This window comes from Cetorhinus maximus, chromosome 19 (genome assembly GCF_964194155.1).
Source record: "Cetorhinus maximus chromosome 19, sCetMax3.hap1.1, whole genome shotgun sequence".
Lineage (NCBI taxonomy): Eukaryota > Metazoa > Chordata > Chondrichthyes > Lamniformes > Cetorhinidae > Cetorhinus > Cetorhinus maximus.
The window spans coordinates 71755364-71775401 of NC_135897.1; the positions used below are offsets into that span (position 1 = coordinate 71755364).

General features: G+C 43.2%; 1 protein-coding gene across 7 annotated transcripts in view; it reads left to right on the top strand.

Moving 5' to 3' along the window:
- LOC144693909 (very long-chain specific acyl-CoA dehydrogenase, mitochondrial-like) overlaps positions 1–20038 on the top strand; it is a 92093-nt gene that overhangs the window by 60017 nt on the left and 12038 nt on the right. For all 7 annotated transcript variants that reach the window (XM_078564112.1, XM_078564119.1, XM_078564115.1 and 4 more), the window contains 6 exons: positions 4343–4447; positions 7996–8082; positions 12169–12231; positions 13727–13828; positions 16006–16103; positions 19083–19155. In XM_078564112.1, the coding sequence (XP_078420238.1) occupies positions 4343–4447; positions 7996–8082; positions 12169–12231; positions 13727–13828; positions 16006–16103; positions 19083–19155 (528 nt within the window). The remainder of the gene's footprint in view (positions 1–4342; positions 4448–7995; positions 8083–12168; positions 12232–13726; positions 13829–16005; positions 16104–19082; positions 19156–20038) is intronic.

The window sequence follows — 20038 nt, forward strand, 5'->3', positions numbered from 1 at the left end:
CCGGAGTTGGCATGGAGGACCATGGCAGGGGCATGGGTAAGACCTTTAGAACTTACCTTTCCAAAGCTTCCTGAATCCAGACTATGGTTCATGACCATAGTCATAGAGAAGCTGATCTGGCTTCATGAAAATTGTAGGGCTAGGAGATGCCTACCCCTGCAATGGAGCTGGCCTGGTCATGAGTGCTGGGTGTTGGCTTACTACTCGCACCCTTATCCTGCACCAGCAAATATTGAGGATGCTGGGAATTGTGGTGGGAATCCCTGAATTGGGTCCTGTGCACCAATTTCAAAACACCGTAAATTATTCTTATATTATATTTGATTCAGGAAAACATACACGCGAAGGACTCTGTCTGTAGAAAATGAGAATAAGTTAAATTACCTGTCAAAAGCTGTGCATATTTTGAAGCCTAAATAGAGATTGATTAAATTTCCTCCAACCTGGTGATAGATCCTTTCCTAGTCTTGTGATCTGGAATTGAGCTGAGGCCAATAGATTCCATGTCATGTGAGAAATAATTTTCTTTACCACTATAAATGGAATGGGAACCAGTCATGTACACCCTTCAACATGTGCAATAGAACCTTTCTTATGATGTAGTCTGACACTCAGGTCATTAGATCTGTAAACATTTTAGGAAAAAATCACCCAATTGAACCTCAGGGGCCAGATTTTTGACATAGAGGCGGGAAGCCTGAGTCAGGAAATTTCCAATCTGTATCAACAGAACAGATGGCCAGACATCTACTTCTCCAGATGGACTTATTATGAATGCTTGTCTGAGCTTCAAGACTCACTAATGGATTAGCTCAGCAGGGGTCTGTTTTTACATGTGGAAGCGGAGTGTTTGCTTTGATTGATTGACATCTTTATGAGGTTATAACAAGTTGTCCTTTCTTTAAACTCTTTCTTTCATTGTATGTTTATTTGGACAAGATTAAGAGCTATGAATTGAGGTAAGGCTTCTGTTATCGATACTATAATAGCTCTGTCTGATTGACAGTTTATAGAGGTGGAAGAACAGTAGTTTTATTCAAAATAGATTTCAATATGGGTCTTTTTAAAGTGCATTTCAAGATTGCCGCTGTAAACATATGGTTCACTGGTTCTATGGTGCATATTGGGTGAGTGGGCATGGAGATATGGGAGGGGCAATGGAGGGAATGGAAAAAGCATGATGGCACGTAGGGCCTAGAAGGGGCATGGGCACCATGGAGGGGGCATGATAAGATCTTTTGAATATATCTTTCAAAAATCCCAAAACCCAGACTACGGTTCACAACTCCTCTGAGGGGCAGTGAACCACATGTCCTCGAGAAGCTGGCTTGACTCCATGAAAATTGTCAGCAGGGGTGGGGATGGGGTTGGTGGTGGAGGAAGTGGGTAGTGGTGCCAGGGAAAATGAGATGCCTACCCCTGTAATGAAACTGGCAAGGTGGTGAGTGCAGAGTGATAACTCGCTACCCTACTCTTACCCTACCTGTGCCGGGAAAAATTGCCAGTTCCGGGAATGGGGGCAGGAATGTCGGAATTGGGTCCCACCTGCCATTCTTAAAGGCCTTCGGAGTCAGGCCGACTCTGCAAAAATCCAGTCCCAGATTTGTCAGCAATGTCATTCTGGCCTCCTCATGGCATGATATTTTCTGGTTTTAACTGTTTGTACAGTGCCTGGCTGGATAAGGTAGTTAGTTAATATGCTCTCTTATCATTGAGAAATCTTCTGTTGTTGCATTAGAATAATACTCCAATATGTTGTGAAACATTGAATTACTCCATGAGTTTGATTTTACAGGGTCCGTAGTCCCCACCCTCTCGACTAAAAAGTGGGCGGGGAGTCCACCCATGATCCCAACAATTGCTCTAAAGCAATTTAATGCTGGGAGCAATGTTAATTGCTTTAAGACGGACTGGAAGCCCCACCTTAGAGAGCTACTGGCCAATTGAATGGTTGGCAGCTCTGTAGTCTCAGTGCTGCCTGCCTGGAGTGGTGGCCACTGCTGGGACTACAGACAGTCTCCAATGCCGAGCAGTGTGGGTAAGTCCAGAGTCAGGGGTCTCAGTGAGGGGCTGAGTGGGGGATGGGCGGAAATTGGGAAGACGGGTTGGGGGCCGGGTTCAAGAAGCTAAAGTAGGGAGATGACCCTTGGAGAGGGTGCCTCCGAAACAAATAATGTCCCCCACACTTGCTCAACACCAGTCCGCACAGCTAAAGCTGCTGGGCTTTCTGCATGGCCTGGGCCTCTTGCCACCGTGAGTAAAATACTAGTGGTGGCAGGATGAGGCCCTTAAGTGGCCATCAATTCAGGGCCTCAAAAGATCCAAGGACTTGCGGGTTGCCCGATGCCTCCTCTGCCTCCCGTAAAATTTCTGACAGGTTGCGGGTGGGTGATTAGGTGGTGGGAAGGCTGCCTGCTGGATTTTACATGTTTCCACCCCAACCCCATGCCTTCAAACCCACTAGCAGGAGAGCGTAAATATCAGCCTCAGGTCTCAACTCAAGACCAAGCCCAGCTTCATTTTTATTTTGAGTTTGGAGTTTGAACTTCTGAGTATTCGCGCTGGGAAGAAGTAGGAAGAACTGGCTAAAAGGTTCCAGTAGCTTGGTAGTTTTCTATCTTCTGCGATGCTCCAATCACGGAAAATCCACTCTACTGGATTCTAGCATCCAGCACAATTAGGACATAGGAAGCAGGAGCAATGAGAATTTCAGAGGATAACATCATCTCACTACTTTGGCTTCCTTTTCAAGGACCAGGCTACTAGGGAATGGATGTAACTCCCATCTGCCCCAATTGCAGGGCCTAATCATTGGGGCAGACACCGAGGAGTGGTCCTTAATTCCCAAAAACACGTGGCTTGGGGCCATGTCAGAAGGTAAAATAGAACAAAATCCGAAACAGGAATCCAATGAGCTGACCCACTTGCAGTTTTATCAGAGGCAGGATGAGGGCTGACAACCAATTCGCTCATGAGAAACAAATATCTAAATATTGTAATGAGTCTGCATAGTTTCATTTTAGCAGTCATTCTATTTTTAGCTCATTTTGGCTGGATTTCCCAGCTAAGCCTTGGAAAACTACGCTTCTGGAAGGAGGTGAGAAGGGCTGAACCCATTGATAAGCGCTTTTACAGCACTGCTTGTGCACCAGGAGGTGGAGGTGCTTCCTCCAGGTACAACAAACCACTTGGTAAACCTACCTACCCTGCCCCCATGATCATTGTACTCCCTTTGCCCCCGATCATCAGGCCCATTGATCACCATCGGATACACTCCCCATGATCAGAACCCTCCCCCCAACACCCCCCCCACCCGACCAATGACCACAGTCAGATGTGCCTCCCATAATTGGGTCTCCCTCTGACCACCATTGGACCCCCCCATACCCATGATCTGAGTCCCTGACTACCATCTTCAAATTTCCCCACCTCAACAATCACTATCTGCAGCCCCTCATCCAGCATTGGACCACTGACCACCATTGGAGTCCCCTTCATAATTGGGCCCCCAACCTCCATTGGGCTGCTATAGGACGATCCCCGTGATCGGGACCCCCAACCACCATTGCATTCCCTCGCAATCTGGACCTTCCCTGATTATTGTTTGGGACACCCTCACCCAAGCAACCTGAACCCCTACAATTGAGACCATTCCCCTGATGCAGAACACCCTATGATTTCAGTCGTTCCCTCAATGCACCTACCTGCTCTCATAGGCTTTGGCCTTATGGAGCAGGCTTTCTCCCCAGAAGGGCCCCAGCCTTTCAATCAGGCCACCGGTTGGTGGGAACCTGATGGAAAAAAATTTAAAGAAGCCCTGCAGTTGAAAACTGCAAGAACTTAATTAATCCGTTCTCCCAGGTTTCCCAGCCTCGCTACAAGCTGCCCGTGCAGAACTTCTCCCCAGGCTAAAAATCCAGGACCAAGTGCCCTGCTTCAATTTTCACCTCTGTCGTGCTTTGCCCACTCTAGGCATGCTGCTGTTTCTCAGGAAATTCTGGGTTAGTGCGCAGGGTTGACACGTATCTGTACTGTAGAGAGGAGTGGAGTGCAGAACATTTCAAGTGGAATTGCACAAGGCACATCTTATTTAAGTTGATGAATTGAAGAGATTAAACATAACAGATATGGGTGAGAAAGAAGAAGAGCATATATTGTTATGATAGCAGTTTGATAAAGCTTTGCTCCAATAGTGCTTTCACAACAAAAGAATGGATACATAATGTGAACTGGAACAAGAGCAATAAACTCCACTTGAAATGGTCTCTTTCTTTTTAACTTTAATGGTCATAATTGTTTATCTGATGCCCTTTTGCATTTTCTTTTGTAACTGTTTTGATAGGTAGACCATGCTGCCAATCGAACACAATTCGGTAGCAAGATTCACCAATATGGCCTCATTCAAGAGAAAATTGCAAATATGGCTATGCTGCAGTATGTAACTGAGGTAACAATTCCCTAAAGACATTTCTCTCAAAGCTTCCTAGATTGCATATAATTGAGTCATACAGACCAGAAAGTCCCAGGTTTGATCATTATCTCTATCGATTTGGCTGACTTCAGTCAGATTCAACGTCCCTGCTGGGTGATGACTTCCAAATCATGTCGAGCTGCTGCTTAAAGTTGAATCTCTGTCAGCACATTTAGGGTTACCAGCCCAAGCTTTAGACTTGCTTCAGCTGAGATGAGTGGCTGTTGCACCCCATCTATAATTTGGAACTGTAGATCTTCCTTCTTGCCATTGCATTGGGCCCTCAGACTAATTTGTCCTCTCAGTATGAGTATCGTGACACCATATAGCCTCAACCTTACTTCTGAGTGTTTCATTTTCGGATCGCCATGTTGAGCCACTTAGCGCAGGTCTGTGAAGATCATGATGTTGCATGATGTACCAGTGTCTGACACTTCTTGTTCACTGGATACTCTCCTTCTGCAGTCATCATTGTAACAGTCACAAACCATTTATCACCTACAGACTTGATGGAACCAACCTGTTGTATTGTGTATAGTTCTTATTCAGACTCTTCTGCTGATATCTCTCCAGTGGCCATTGGTATAGGCTTGTTTTTCTTTTTTCTCGTCAAGCACTTGTGTGTGAAATGATTCTGCTTCTTACAGTTAAAACACTGTTTTCCCCACACTAGACAATTCTTCTTTTCTTTTGTATGATGTCCTTTGCAGTATTTGCATCCTGCCCTTTGTCTGCGATTGCTCTGCTCTTTCGGCCTGGAATGTCTCTTCTGGTCTGCTCTGCCATACATGTGCTCTAACTGACATTTTACAAACTCCGCATTTCCAAATGCATTTATCACTTTCCTGAGCATAAGTTTCTCCACTTGCAGTAGACTGTTCTTTCACTGAGGGGTCTCCTATGCCTAAGAGAATTCTCTCTTTAATCAGATCATCTTTTAGCTGTTCAAATTTACATGATTATTCAAGCTGTGTTACTGCAGTCACATACTGATCTATGGGTTCTGTTTCACCTTGAACTCTAGTATTGAATATATAGCATCCATGAGTAACGTTCACTCAGGTTCTAAGCATTAATTCAAGGCTTTTAATATCTCTGCTGTCTGTTTTCTTTGCTTGCTGGTTAGATTTAGGGTGGTATACAATTTGCAGCAGTGCCTCCCCAGCAGTGTTAGAAGCATGGCTACTCTAATCGGTTCTGCTTGTTAACTAAGTCTGTTGCAAGCTCGTAGTTTTGCCATTGCAAGTGGAAAAACTGGCTGTTCTGCCACATATTGCATTTCATTTCCACTGGAGCTGGGATTGGGAAATTTAGTACCATGTTCACTCACCCAGTATTTTACTTGCAGCCTTCAGTATGTGTTTGCTTTTCCTTGTCTTTTTTTTTTAGCGGCTTTTAGCAGATTTGAACATTTCTGTGTGTCTTTCTAAGCTGTGTCTTCTCTGCAGAATTGCCAGGATTTCAAATCTCTATTTTATCTCCTCTTCCTGGCACCATGTTTCGAGTTCCAAGACAGCAGTGCTTCGTCATAGTATGTCTTTATTGGATTAATTGTAAAATGGCAGTTTACAGAACTTCCCTCATGGCAGAGGTCCCATGACTACAACAAACCAGATAGGACATGTAGTACTGTTGCATTTCAAAACCCAAACAAGTACCTTCCTGGACTTTTTGTTCTCATGTGATTTTCTCTACATTGAATTTGATCTTCCATGTGTTTGCCCAACTCCCAAGTATATTCAAATCCTCCTATAGCTCATCCTGTTCAACTGTGGAGCCTCCACCTTTAGTAGCTTATATCATCTGCAAATTTAGCTATGGAGTCTATGACACCTAGCTCCAGAACATGTATGAGAATATTAAACAAAAGAGGTTCCTATCGGACCTATTTGTAACATTCTCCCAGGCTGATGCTATCTCTATACCCATTGCTCTCTGGGCTTTATCGGACATCTAACAATGTATATCAAAAAGCAGAATATTATGGATGTTAGAAATCTGAAATAAAAATTGGAAATGCTGGCAAAATCTCAGCATGTCAGGCAGCATCTGTGGAGAGAGAAACAGAGTTAACATTTCAGGTTATTGGCCAACCAGATGCCGGCCGCTCTCCATTACCCATTAGCACCATCGAGAGTGGTGGCAGCTACCGGTAATGCACCCACCAGAGGCCCAGGATCAATGAGGGACCCCAGGCCAAAACGGAGGGCATAATAGAGGTTATGGGGTGTGGGATGGTGGGGGCACGGGCGTCAGAGGCAAGGGGATGTCTCTCAGCGGGTACACCCCCCTTCCCGATGCCTAGTTTCTTGATCAGGCATTTTGTGCGCCTTTGAACATGGGACATTAAATTCCGTCCTTTATCTCAGTACCAATCTTTCCAGAGGAATTATATTGAAGAGCTTCCTGAAATCCAAGTGTGGCTTGTCCCCTATTATATCCCTATCAAAATCCTTTATCACATGGTGGTATAATGGTAGTGTCACTGGACCAGTAATCTAGAGACCTAGGGTAATGCTCTGGGGACTGAGGTTCGAATCCCACCACGGTAGAAGGTGAAATTAGAGTTCAATAAAAATGCTGGAATTAAAAGTCTAATGATGACCATGAAACCATTGTTGTAAAAATCCATATCATTCACTAATGTCCTTTAGGGAAGGAAATCTGCTGTCCCTTACCTGGACTAGCCTACATATGACCCCAGACCCACAGCAATGCAGATGACTCTCAAATGGCCTAGCAAGCCACTCAGTTCTCATGGGCAATAAATGCTGGCCTAGCTAGTGATGCCCCCATTCCATGAACGAATAAAAAAACCCTCAAAGCAAGCCGATAAGTTTGATTCACAATACCTCCCCTATAATTTACATTACTTCCTTAAAAACTCTCAGATGCACCTTATCTGGCTTGTGATTTATTTACCTTCAGTTTGTACATGCTTGACATGCTGGGATTAACGTGAAGAATGTCATAATTTGTCTGTGAAACACCGTCTAGTTCCCATTCTAGACCAAGAAAGTTACCTATCAACTCCTTGGTCATTTCAAAAGTTGTCAGTTTTTGTTATTGCGCATCTGAAGTCTATTAGGCTTTCAAAGTATGGTACACTCTGCAAACAATTTTCATTACAAATTTAAAAGGTGCATTTCAATCAAGAATAGCATGTTCTTTAGTGCAGTAGAGAAGTTGCAACTTACAATTGTAATCACTGTAATACCATGCCACATAAAACCACAAAGTATCAGTAATCTTGTGTGTCAGGCAGCATGGCTTTATTTTTTCAGGTACCAATTTGGCCCTTGCAATTTTTTTCTCCATTTGTACAGCATTTAAGATGAGATCCATCCCTCTGAACTAATTTGATTTTAAAAATGCTTTACATATTTCTTTTTGGGCTCGACAAGAGTAAAGAGTCTACAGTAAATACATCTTTCCAGTAGGTACGTTCATAAGTAAAAAGTCTAACTGTGAAGTAATTCATGACATAATACTTTTCTTACTGAAGCTCATGTGTATTTCTACAGTCGATGGCTTATACAGTCAGTGGTAATATGGATGCAGGCGCGAGTGAATTCCAGATTGAAGCTGCAATTAGCAAAGTTTTTGCTTCAGTGAGTATTGGCATAAAGAAATGCTGTTCTGATTGGATCTTGTTACAAACTCTTATTACCTATATTCCTTTGTATCAAAACTTCCTTATTTGCTTGATCCAGCCTGAAGCTATATTCCAGTAGGGCTTCAGTTCAAATCCTCGACAAAATGAACCTCTGATAAAGACAACCTTACTCGAGCACCAGATGATGATAGGGTGGTGGTTTCTGTTTGCAGTTTTGCTGCACAGTGAGTTCCTGTACTCAACTACAGCACTGAGAAAAGGTGTTGAGCAGGAACCAGAAATTTCCTCAAAGCAACAGAGAACTAGGCTAAGGTGCCTCCTAGTGGTCAGTTAAAGAGCAGTACTCCAATCCAATCTCTTAGCATTTTGTAGTGAGATTTCACCTGGGAAAACAAAGGGGAGAATAAAATCTAAACGAGAAAGATGATTTGCTGATAGTGGTCAAGATTTGTGCTCCAGAACTAGCCGCACCACCAGGCTAGCTATTCCCAGTATAGCTACAACATTGGCATCTACCCGACAATGTGGAAAATTGTCCAGGCATGTTTCAGCCCATATGGTGCAGAACAAATTGAAACCTGGCCAATTACCACCCCATCAGTCTACTCCAATAATCAGCAAAGTGATGAAAGCTGTCAGTGACAGTGTTATCAAATGGCACTTACTCATCAATAACCTGTGCACCAATGCTCAACTTAGGTTTGCCAGAGCTACTGCCCTCCCAAACTTCACAACAGTCTTGGTCCAAACATGGACAAAAGAGCTGAATTCCAAAGGTGAGGTGAAAGTGACAGTCCTTGATATCAAGGCAACCTTTGTCCAAGTGTGGCATCAAGGAACCCTCGCAAAACTGGAGTCAATGGGAATCAGGGGGAAAACTCTCTACTGCCTGGAGACACACCTAGCATAAAGGAAGATAGTTGTGGTTGTTGCATTTCAATCATCTCAGCCCCAGGACATCACTGCAGGAGTTCCTCAGAGCAATGTCCTAGGCCCAACCATTTTCAGCTGCTTCATCGATGACCATCCCTCCATCATAAGGTCAGAGTGGGGATGTCACCTGATGATTGCACAGTATTCAGTTCAATTTTCAGCTTCTCAGATACTGAAGCAATCCATGCTGGCAGGCAATAAGACCTGGTCAACATACAGACTTGGGCTAAATGGAAAACAACTTTTGTGCACACAAGTGCCAGGCAATAACCATCTCCAATGCAAATGCCCGGCAATGACATCTCCAACAAGAGAGAATCTGCCAATCTTCACTTGACATTCAATGGCATTACCATTGCTGAATCCCCCACTATCAACATCCTGGGGGGGTCACCATTGATCATAAATTTAGCTGGATGAGCCACATAGGTGATATGGGGGGGAATTTTTAGCTCGTCGAGTGGGCGCGTGCCCGATCCGACTGAGCATAAAATTATGCGCTATGACGTCAGGCGAGCGTCCCGACAACATTGCGCATTCGCGCAATATTTTGGTTGGTGGGCACGCGCCAGAGTCAGCAGCATGCCTGCTGACAATTAAAAGGCCTATTAAGGCCATTAAAAAGGTAATTGAAATTAATTTTTGGCTGCCCGTCCAACCTTAAGGTTGGCGGGCAGGCGAAAAGGCCAAGCGGCCTTTGCATTTTTTAGGAAACCTCATCCATGGGTGGGATGAGGTTTCCAACAGCAAATAAAAGTAAAATGAAAATGTTTAAATTTTATCTATAACATGTCCCTGACAGAGTCAGATGAGTTTTATAACATGAGTTTTATAACATTTCAGAAATCTTTATTTTTTTATTTTGGAAAATATCCATCACCCTGTGGCAGCTCTGTGCCTCAGGGAGCTTTCCCAGCGCACGTCCGCAAAGTTTGCATTTGCCCTCCATCCCCCACCCCTCCCCCGCCAAACCACACACACAGGCAGCGTTGAGCACTGCCGCTTGCGTTTCACGCTGGACGGCAGCATGAAATCGCGGCCCGGCCCCGACCACCCCTGCCCGCCCCCACCGAGCCAGCCCGACGAGGGAAAAAAATCCTCCCCATGGTTACAAAGGCACTCCAGATGCTGGGTATTCTGCGGCAATTCACTCACCTTTTGCCTCCCCAGTGCATCCGCCATCTAAAAAGCGCAAGTCAGGAATGGGATGGAATACTCTCCACTTGCCTGGATGAGTGCAGCTCCAACAACAGTCAAGGAACTCAACACCATCCAATACACTCCCACTTGATCGGCACCCATCCACCACTTAAAGCATTCACTCCCTTCACCTCTGGTGCATCTTGGGAGCAATGTGTGCCATATACAGGATGCATTTTCTGTAACCCTCCAAGGCTCCTTCAGCAGCACCTTCCAAACCCACAACCTCTACCATCTAGACAGACAAGGGCAGCAGATGAATGGGAACACCATCAAGTTCCCCTCTAAGTTGCAAATCATCCTGACTTGGAACTGTCACTGGGTCAAAATCTAGCAACTCATTCCCATACAGCACTGTGGGTGTGCCTGCAACACATGGACTGCAAGGTTCAAGATGATGCTCACCACCACCTTCTCAAGGGCAATTAGGGATAGGCAATAAATATTGGCATTGCCAGTGAAACCCACATACCATCAGTGAATAAAAATGAGCAAGATTTGTAATGAGAAATTTTGAATATACGTTTGTTTTTATTCTTTCATGGGTTTTGGGCATCACTGGCAAGGCCAGCAGTTGTTGCCCAGCCTAACTGCCCTTGAATAGGTGGTGGTGAACCACCTTCTTGAACCACTGCAGCGCACCTGATGCAGATACACCCAGAGTGCTATTACGAAGGGAGTTCCAGGGTTTTGATCCAGTGACAGTGAGGAACGGAAATGTAGTTCCAAGTCAGGATTGTGTGTGCCTTGAAGGAGAACTTGCAGGTGGTGGTGCTCCCATGTGTCTGCAGCCTTTGTCCTCCTAGGTAATGGAGATTGTGCTTTTGGAAGGGCTGGTTGAAGGAGCATTGGTGGGTTCCTGCATCTTGTATTTGTGTACAGCTGCTGCCACTGTGTGTCTGTGGTGGAGGGAGTGAATGTTTAAGTTGGTGGATGGAGTGCAGATCAAGTGGGCTGTTTTGTGCTGATTGGTATCAAGCTTCTTGAGTGTTGTTTGAGCTGCACTCATCCAGGCAAGTGGAGAGTATTCCATCACACTCCTGACTTGTGCCTTGTGGACATGCTTTGGGAAGTCAGGAGGTGAGTTACTCGCCAGAGAATTCCAAGCCTCTGGCCTGTCTTGTAGCCACAGTATTTATATGGCTAATCCAGTTCAGTTTCTGGTCAATGGTAACCCCCAGCATGTTGTAGGGGGGGATTCAGCAATGCTAATGCCATTGAATGTCAAGGGGATGGTTAGATTCTCTTGTTGGAGATTGCCTGACACTTGTGTGGCATAACTGTTACACAATAAAATTAAAATTGTTTGAAATAGGCATATTTCTATATCAAAAAAGGTTCCCTCTTATAAAAGATAAAATATGGATTGTAAGCAACTTTGGCAATATCTTGGAGCCCTTTGGGATATTAGACTTCAGTCTTGGAGAGTGTCTATGGTGTTTGAGCTTACGAGCATGTGATTAGTTTCCGTATCTAATTTAGGACCCACTCTGTTATTTGAAACAAAAACAAAAATACCTGGAAAAACTCAGCAGGTCTTACAGCATCTGCAGAGAGAAACACAGTTAACGTTTCGAGTGTGTATGACTCTTCATCAGAACTAACTGAAGAGTCACACGCACTCGAAACTTTAACTGTGTTCCTCTCCGCAGATGCTGTCAGACCTGCTGAGTTTTTCCAGCTATTTTTGTTTTTGTTTCAGATTTCAAGCATCCGCAGTATTTTGATTTTACCACTCTGTTATTTCTCTGGCTCACTTCTAATGCCCTTGGACTAGCAGAGTGCAAACCCTTATGAAATGATTGAGAGAAGTTCTGGCAGATATCCTGGGAAGGAATTATCATTTCAAGTGAAATATTTGATGAGTTAAGCTATCTATTGAAAAGAGATGATCAGTGAAAAGTCTTCTGCCCAGATATCGTGTGCATTCTTTTCGTTTTCTCTACAGGAGGCTGCCTGGTGTGTGACTGATGAATGTATCCAGATCCTAGGAGGCATGGGATATATGCAGGTACTGTAAGTGAATACAATGCTTCTGGATACTGTATGGTCTATATATACATATGTACATGTGCCGCACAGGAGGCTGCTCAGTAAGATAAGAGCCCATGGTGTTAGAGGCAAGATACTAGCATGGATAGAAGATTTGCTGTCTGGCAGGAGGCAGAGAGTGGGGATAAGGGGGTCCTTCTCAGGATGGCGGCTGGTGACTAGTGGAGTTCCGCAGGGGTCAGTGTTGGGAACACAACTTTTCACTTTATACATTAATGATCTAGATGAAGGAACTGAGGGCATCCTGGCTAAGTTTGCAGATGATACAAAGATAGGTGGAGGGACAGGTAGTATTGAGGAGGTGGGGAGGCTGCAGAAGGATTTGGACAGGTTAGGAGAATGGGCAAAGAAGTGGCAGATGGAATACAATGTGGGGAAGTGTGAGGTCATGCACTTTGGTAGGAAGAATAGAGGCATAGACTATTTTCTAAATGGGGAGAGAATTCAGAAATCTGGAGTGCAAAGGGACTTGGGAGTCCTAGTCCAGGATTCTCTTAAGGTTAACTTGCAGTTTGACGCGGTAGTTAGGAAGGCAAATGCAATGTTGGCATTTATTTCGAGAGGACTAGTATATAAAAGCAGGGATGTGCTGCTGAGGCTTTATAAGGCTCTGGTCAGACCACATTTAGAATATTGTGAGAAATTTTGGGCCCCGTATCTCAGGAAGGATGTGCTGGCCCTGGAGAGGATCCAGAGGAGGTTCACGAGAATGATCCCAGGAATGAAAGGCTTAACATATGAGGAACGTTTGAGGACTCTGGGTCTATACTCGATGGAGTTTAGAAGGATGAGGGGGGATCTGATTGAAACTTACAGAATACTGAAAGGCCTGGATAGAGTGGACGTGGGGAAGATGTTTCCTTTAGTAGGAGAGACTAGGACCCAAGGGCACAGCCTCAGAGTAAAGGGAAGACCTTTTAGAACAGAGATGAGGTGAAACTTCTTTAGCCAGAGAGCGGTGAATCTATGGAATTCATTGCCACAGAAGGCTGTGGAGGCCAGGTCATGGTGTGTATTTAAGACCGAGATAGATAGATTCTTGATTGGTAAGGGGATCAAAGGTTATGGGGAGAAGGTGGGAGAATGGGGTTGAGAAACTTATCAGCCATGATTGAATGGTGGAGCAGATTCGATGGGCCGAATGGCCTAATTTCTGCTCCTATGTCTTATGGTCTTATGGTCTTACATGCTCCACATATACTGTAAGACGCATGAATTTTCTACTTTTGTGAAGGAACTGTAGTAGTTTTATGAAGCTACTGTAGGAGGTGAATGGGAGGTAACAATTACCTTAGTTGCAGAATTAACAATATTGTGAATACTTGTTCTTTTTTCTGTATCTAAATATCTAAGAGCTGTAATCTATAGATGCAAATAGTATGCATGTGTATGTTTTGTACCTAGTATGTCTATGTATGTTACGTACTTATTTTTACTTCTTTGCAATCCCATAGGAAACAGGTATAGAAAGAGTGTTGAGAGATCTGCGCATCTTCCGTATTTTTGAGGGCACCAATGACATTCTCCGATTGTTTATTGCACTAACTGGTATTCAAGTAAGTTGTGACTGCTTACATAGTGTGGTAATATCATGACAAGGAATATATCGACCTATCCATACAAAATAATTTATTAAATCTTTCTGTACCATAGATTATTAATAGTAGAGTGCAATTTAGTTCTCCTATCCATCCAGTGTTGTACAACACATGCGGATCTCTTGTTCACTGCCCCTCCTGACTGAGTTTTTCTCAGTGCTACTTTGTGTCAAGCCACTGCAAGGTGTGCAGGAGCAGCTTGACTTATATTTGCCTTGATTTTCATTCCTAAACACATTTCCTTTTCTTGGCATCTGTTGGCAAAACTAAGGGCAGGATTTTCCCCCCATCAGGGACGAAGTTGAATGGCGGGCGTGCACAGGCGCGCCTCCAATCGGCGCCCCTGATCGGGGGTGCGGTGCCATTTTACGTGGGTGGGCCAATTAAGGCCCGCCCAGCGTGATGTCTGCTGAGAAGTGCTATGCACTCCCTGTGCAGGCGGAGGGGGGAATCTCTAAACCCGGGAGTGCACGCTTTCGCGCATGCGCACAAAAGAGCACACTCATCTCCCTGAGGCTAAGACACTGTCACATGAGTTGGGACATGTCCATGATTTTTTAAAAAACTTTAATCAACCTACATGGATGAGGTTTCATGCTTTTTCTAGTTCCCGCCGGGGCTCCTGGCCTGCCCGCCAACCTTAAGGTTGGACGGGCAGGTCCATTAATTAGCTTCAATTGGCTTCAATTGACCATTGACAATTTTGATTTTGCTGAGCCCCCGCCTACTGGAAAATTTAAATGGGGCGCGGTGACGTCGGGAGTTCCGCCCAGTGTCACCGTGTGTCATATTATGTGTCAGCGAGCGGGCCCCGCCCCTCTGCTCGCCAATGGGAAAATCCTGCCCTAAGACCAGGAACTTGTCATATAATGGATTATTACAGATATAAACTTGATTCTCCTAATGCATCATGTATTTATTACTGGATCAATGTTATTATGTTTCCCTTGACATGGGAGTTGCCATTAATGTTCCTTTTTATTGTGCCTATTCAAAGAACATCTTTTCAGTCCAGTTTAGAGTTTATTTTTCTATATTATTATTTATGGGCTAGATATCCTCCTATTCAGAATTAGTGAAGGAAAACCTAGTGGATATCTGAGCAGTCTTTTCTGATGAAAGATGCAATGGCAAAATGTATTGATGCTCTGTGCCATGAATACGGGGTCAATTCCCCACGATATCCCACAAGGTGAGCCACTGGGAGGAGTGTGGAGTACCTTGGATTGCAAAAATTGAGTTAAGAACATAAGAAATAGGAGCAGGAGTTGGCCATTTGGCTGCTTAAGTCTGCCCAGCCATTCAATAAGATCATGGTTGATCTGCCCCAGGCCTCAACTCCTCTTTTGTGCCAGCTCCTCATAGCCCTCAAGTCCCCGACATTTCAAAAATCTATCTACCTCCTCTTTAAACATTTTCAGTAAGCTAGCCTCCACAACTCTGTGCGTTAACTCAGTTCTGCCAATGAATGAACATGTAATAAGCCCTTGATTTCAAAATGTGCTGTCAGATACAAAAGGCAGGAAAACTGCTTGCAAAAGACACTAAAAACTCATTGCACTTCCTGGTGAGTGAGAATTAAACAGCAAGACGCCAGTGCTGAAACTTTTTCGCTTCTTTAAAGGCCTTTTACAAAGCAATACTGTATTGACAAAAATCTGGGAGGTTAGCTCAATTATCCAAATTATCAACCAAGGTGTGTGGAAATCCAGAAGAGTGGGTCTGAAGAAGATGGAAAAGAAAGTTGATCTCCACTCTTTATAAAACACAACTAATTTCAACTTTCTCTGTTTCAAAATGTATTTTGAACTCTTTTCCTGAAAAGGTGGTGGAAGCAGAGTCTTTGAGTATTTTTAAGGCAGAGGTGGAGAGATTCTTTGTAAGCAAGGGGGTGAAAGGTTGTGGGGGCAAGTGGGATGCAGATTTCAGGTTACTATCAGCCATGATCTTATGAAATGGTGGAGCAGGCTTGAGGGGCTGAATGGCCTACTCTTGCTCCTTGTTCGTATGTTCATATTCTTATTTGAAAGAGTAAGCAGGCATTGCGTGCAGTATATTGGTGAACTGTATCAATCAATTCTGAATGAAATGTGCTCACTGATTTTTCTAAATGTTTCTAAATGCTGATGTAACAGAAATCTGGAGATTACTTTAAAAGACTGCAGATGATCATGAAGGATCCATTGAGTAATCCTGGAACACTAATGGAGCAAGTCTTCAAAAGAGCTAAGCGGTATTGTGAGTTCTGTTGGAGTAACCAATAATTAAGAGAGCTTAGATCCCCAATTGGGAAATCCAAGATCAAATCTTTGACTTTGCTGGTATTTCAATTTAATTGTCCCGAAAATATAATTTTTCTTGATGTTGACTGAGTTTTTGTGGAGGATGGAACTAACTCATAGAGTCACAGAGTTATACAGAAACAGGCCCTTTGGCCCATTGTGTCCATGCCGGCCATCAAGCACCTATCATTTCTAATCCCATTTTCCAGCACTTATAGAGTAAGTGTGGACCCTTATGTGTATAGACCTTGAATGCTTCTTCTTGGTAGGTGGAATAGGAGATGGCCCATGCAGATATCTTGAAGCAATCTTGAAGTAGATTTTAACTTTTCCCACTGGGTGATAAACTTACATTATGGATTGACCATCTGTTATTTGTGCCGTTAGATTTGCTTGCAGTTGACTCCTGTGGGAAGGAAAATTTGGTAGGGTGTATTTTGGGTGTCTAATCCAATACGGCCAATTTTCCGCACAACGGTGAAAGTAAAAATCTACCCCGTGATGTCATGTCTTTTGTTGGTGACAAATATATGAACAGCTAACATGGAGGAAAAACACATTTGGGGCTGCACAAATGATCAATGCATTTCCTGGTTTCAGGTCCTCTACATATATGCCTTTTTCATACAAAACTTTGCTTTTCACCTCAACAATTAACTCTTTAAAACCCAACTCTGTACAAAACATGAATGCTGCCTCCCTATCTGAGGACTTATTCCTGGACCTTTCTCACACGCCTTGACATAATATTAGAGCAAACTAGAGGCCTCTTTCACCTCTAGCTTCCAATTTCTCTCTCTGTAAGATCTCTCTCTCTTGCAGTCTTCCTTCTCTCTGTTTGTCAATAGTCCTTGCTCACTGCTTTTCCAACTACCCTCTCTTGTTTCTTCCAAACAGCAGATATTCAATCCTTCATACTCTTCATCCTCCAGCGCCCTCTGCTGCAAAAATGTTTCCCTTTTATTTTTGTTGAAATTTGACACATTGTACACATTTCCACTCTACCTCCAAATGTTGATACTGCTTACCTCCCTTAGTCTTTCATGCCTCCTACAGACTCAAGTGTCATATGCTGGAGGATTCAGCAATGATAATGCCATTGAGAGGGAGGTCTTGTGGCTCAGTAGGCAGTGCCCCTGCCATTGAGCCAGAAGCTTTGGGTTCAAGACCTAGTTCAGGACTTGTTGGCCATGGAAGGGACATTCAAGACGTGGCCAAACAGGTTGATAATCAATCTGCTAACCCTTCCAACAAGCCCACGGCAGGTAGTAAGAGTAGGAGGAATTCCTTGCTTGATCCAGAGTGGTGTCCCTCAAGCTATAACTACTTAGCTCTCTAACCGACTAAGATGCTTATGGTCTCCTGTGGAGTATGGCTAATTATGGATGGGGGTGGAGGGGGTTGTTACATTCTCTATTGTTGGAGATGGCTATTGCCTGGAACTTGTGTGGCAAAAACGATACTTGCCATTTAAACTTCATCTAATCACTACTTCCTGAACTTTGGTGGCATAACCCAAAGTGAAGGTTGTCTCTTCACCTTGGTTTTTAGTTTAAAGCAAAGAACTAGAAACACCAGGCAAAAAAGAGCAATTCATTTCACATGAATTGACATGTATTAATGTCAGTGACTACTCATATAGTTTCACAAAAGAACACATTCACATTAATTACAGTTGAGCTCATATATGTGTTTGTATATATTTCTATTCCTACTAATATAAGAAATGTAAAATGCAATCATTCACTCACATCTGATATGGTACGGTAACCCTATGTCTCAGTACCAGTTTTTGTATACAATACAATGCCTGCCCTTCAGACTGCCTCTATTCAGTTACTCATTTTATTCACCAGGAGTCACTCTTTACTGGCTATGTGATGTATTGCAGCAAGGATATTTTGTATAATGCCCCTACAGTTTGTGGGATAGCTGTACCTACAGTGTTCATATGATATCCCTGTCAATAAATGAATTTTGTGAGGACAGATTTGTCAACTAACTTTTTTAAAAATTCCAAGCAGTTTTTAACTGATCCAGCAGCAAAGGATCAAATAATCATCTAAGTGATTATTACAATGTGACTATTTTTGGCAAATCTTCCTGATCTACTTAATAAACTTGTTGCTTCAGTTTATCAGTCGGAAGAGCCACTCTGGTTTACAACGTAATCACAGTTCTAGAAACTTGATGTTAACCAGATGACAAGTAGCAGGTATTTGCCATTGGGCCTCATGGCTTCCTGTGCTTGTGAGGAAATCCAAGATTCATAATCAAATCTTCCATCAAGTTGAAACTTACTGGCAAAAGATTATTTTAAATACCTCACACATGCAGTTACTAATCAAGTGTTGGCACTTTAATAATAATTGAGCATTTTAAGCTCTACTTGTGGACCTCATTGAGAGGAGTCACCGATAAACTTGGGTTCTGTTGAAACAACTTATGACACAAATGGAGGATGGGAGAAAAGCAAGTGGATATCAGCTGTGGTTTGTAATCACTGCTGTCAGATTTTGCCTCTCATTTGTTGGCGCAACTGTAGTTGTAGGGTCTGGTACATTGAGGGTTAATCGGGACTGAGTATGGCACTGCCCACACAGTGATGTAAGAAGGCACATGACCCAGAGCCAGGGTCAGTCTGGAGATGGACAGTGTTGGGTCATTTGTTGGTGCAATTACCTTGTAAAAGAACCAGAATGATTTTGCCAACAGGAAACAGAAATTCCTAATAGTCAAGTGTTACATTCCAGATGCAGTTCTTTTGTATGCTGAATTTTGCAATAATTATTCACAGGTTAATTTTTCTTGCTAGTGACAATAGAGTAAAGAGGTGACAAATGTGGATCATTATGTCATTTGCAGCATGCAGAAGTTATCTTTTTTTCCTGGTTATTTCTTTGTTTTAATCACTTCCTTGTATTCCACAGAAAACTGGGCATGTCCAGTGGTCTATCACTAAGGAATGTAATACATCCTGATCTGACGGCGAGTGGGGATTTGGTAATAATTTCTAATAATACAGTGAATACAATATTACTTCAAGGGACTGTCAGGGCTGTGAGTATTTCTTAAGGCAGACCAATTCTTGGAGCAGCATGCACTGAAATTCTAGCTTGGTAGCCATTGGGGTAGTTCTTTGTGTGACAGGCCCTCCTGATACATTGATTCTCTGAACACTGTTATCGAGAAATTCCTCATCACTGCTCCTACCTTAATACCATTACTTAGCAGAAAGTGTGGCGGAAATTGAGTGGGACCAAATTTGAGAAAATGTTTGGTCTATTTTCTTCACATCTTTATTTTGGAGGTACAGAGTTTGAGTATGGCTGAAAAAAGAGACATGTCTAAGCTTTTCGTCTTGCACACTTGCGAGTGTCCTGATGAGTGCAAGATGAAAAGCTTAGAGATGTCTCTTTTTCAGCAATAACTTTATTATAGTGCATCATACAAAATTTTTTAAATGCAAAGTGGATGGGAAGATAATATTCTAATTTTGTTTTTAAATCTGAGAATTCTATAAAGTTAGCATTCTGGTTTAAAAAATTTTCCCACCTTTAATATATGAAAACCTCTCCGCTTGCCTACCTCTTTCTCCATCTTTAAGACGCTTCTTAAAACCTACCTCTGGTCACCTGTCCTCATATCTTCTTATATAGTTTGGTTCAAATTCAGTTTAACAACACTCCTGTGATGCTCCTTGCAATGTTTTACTACATTAAAGGTGCTACACAAATGTAGTTCATTGCTGTTGTTGATACATCCAGTGTAGAAACAGCCAAAGACCCTCAGTTTAGTCCTCAGCAGGACTGTGGTTAAATTCTGACACAAACTGGCACTTCTGTTTCTTGGGAAAAACAGCAGAATTCTTATTAAAGTTTCTCAG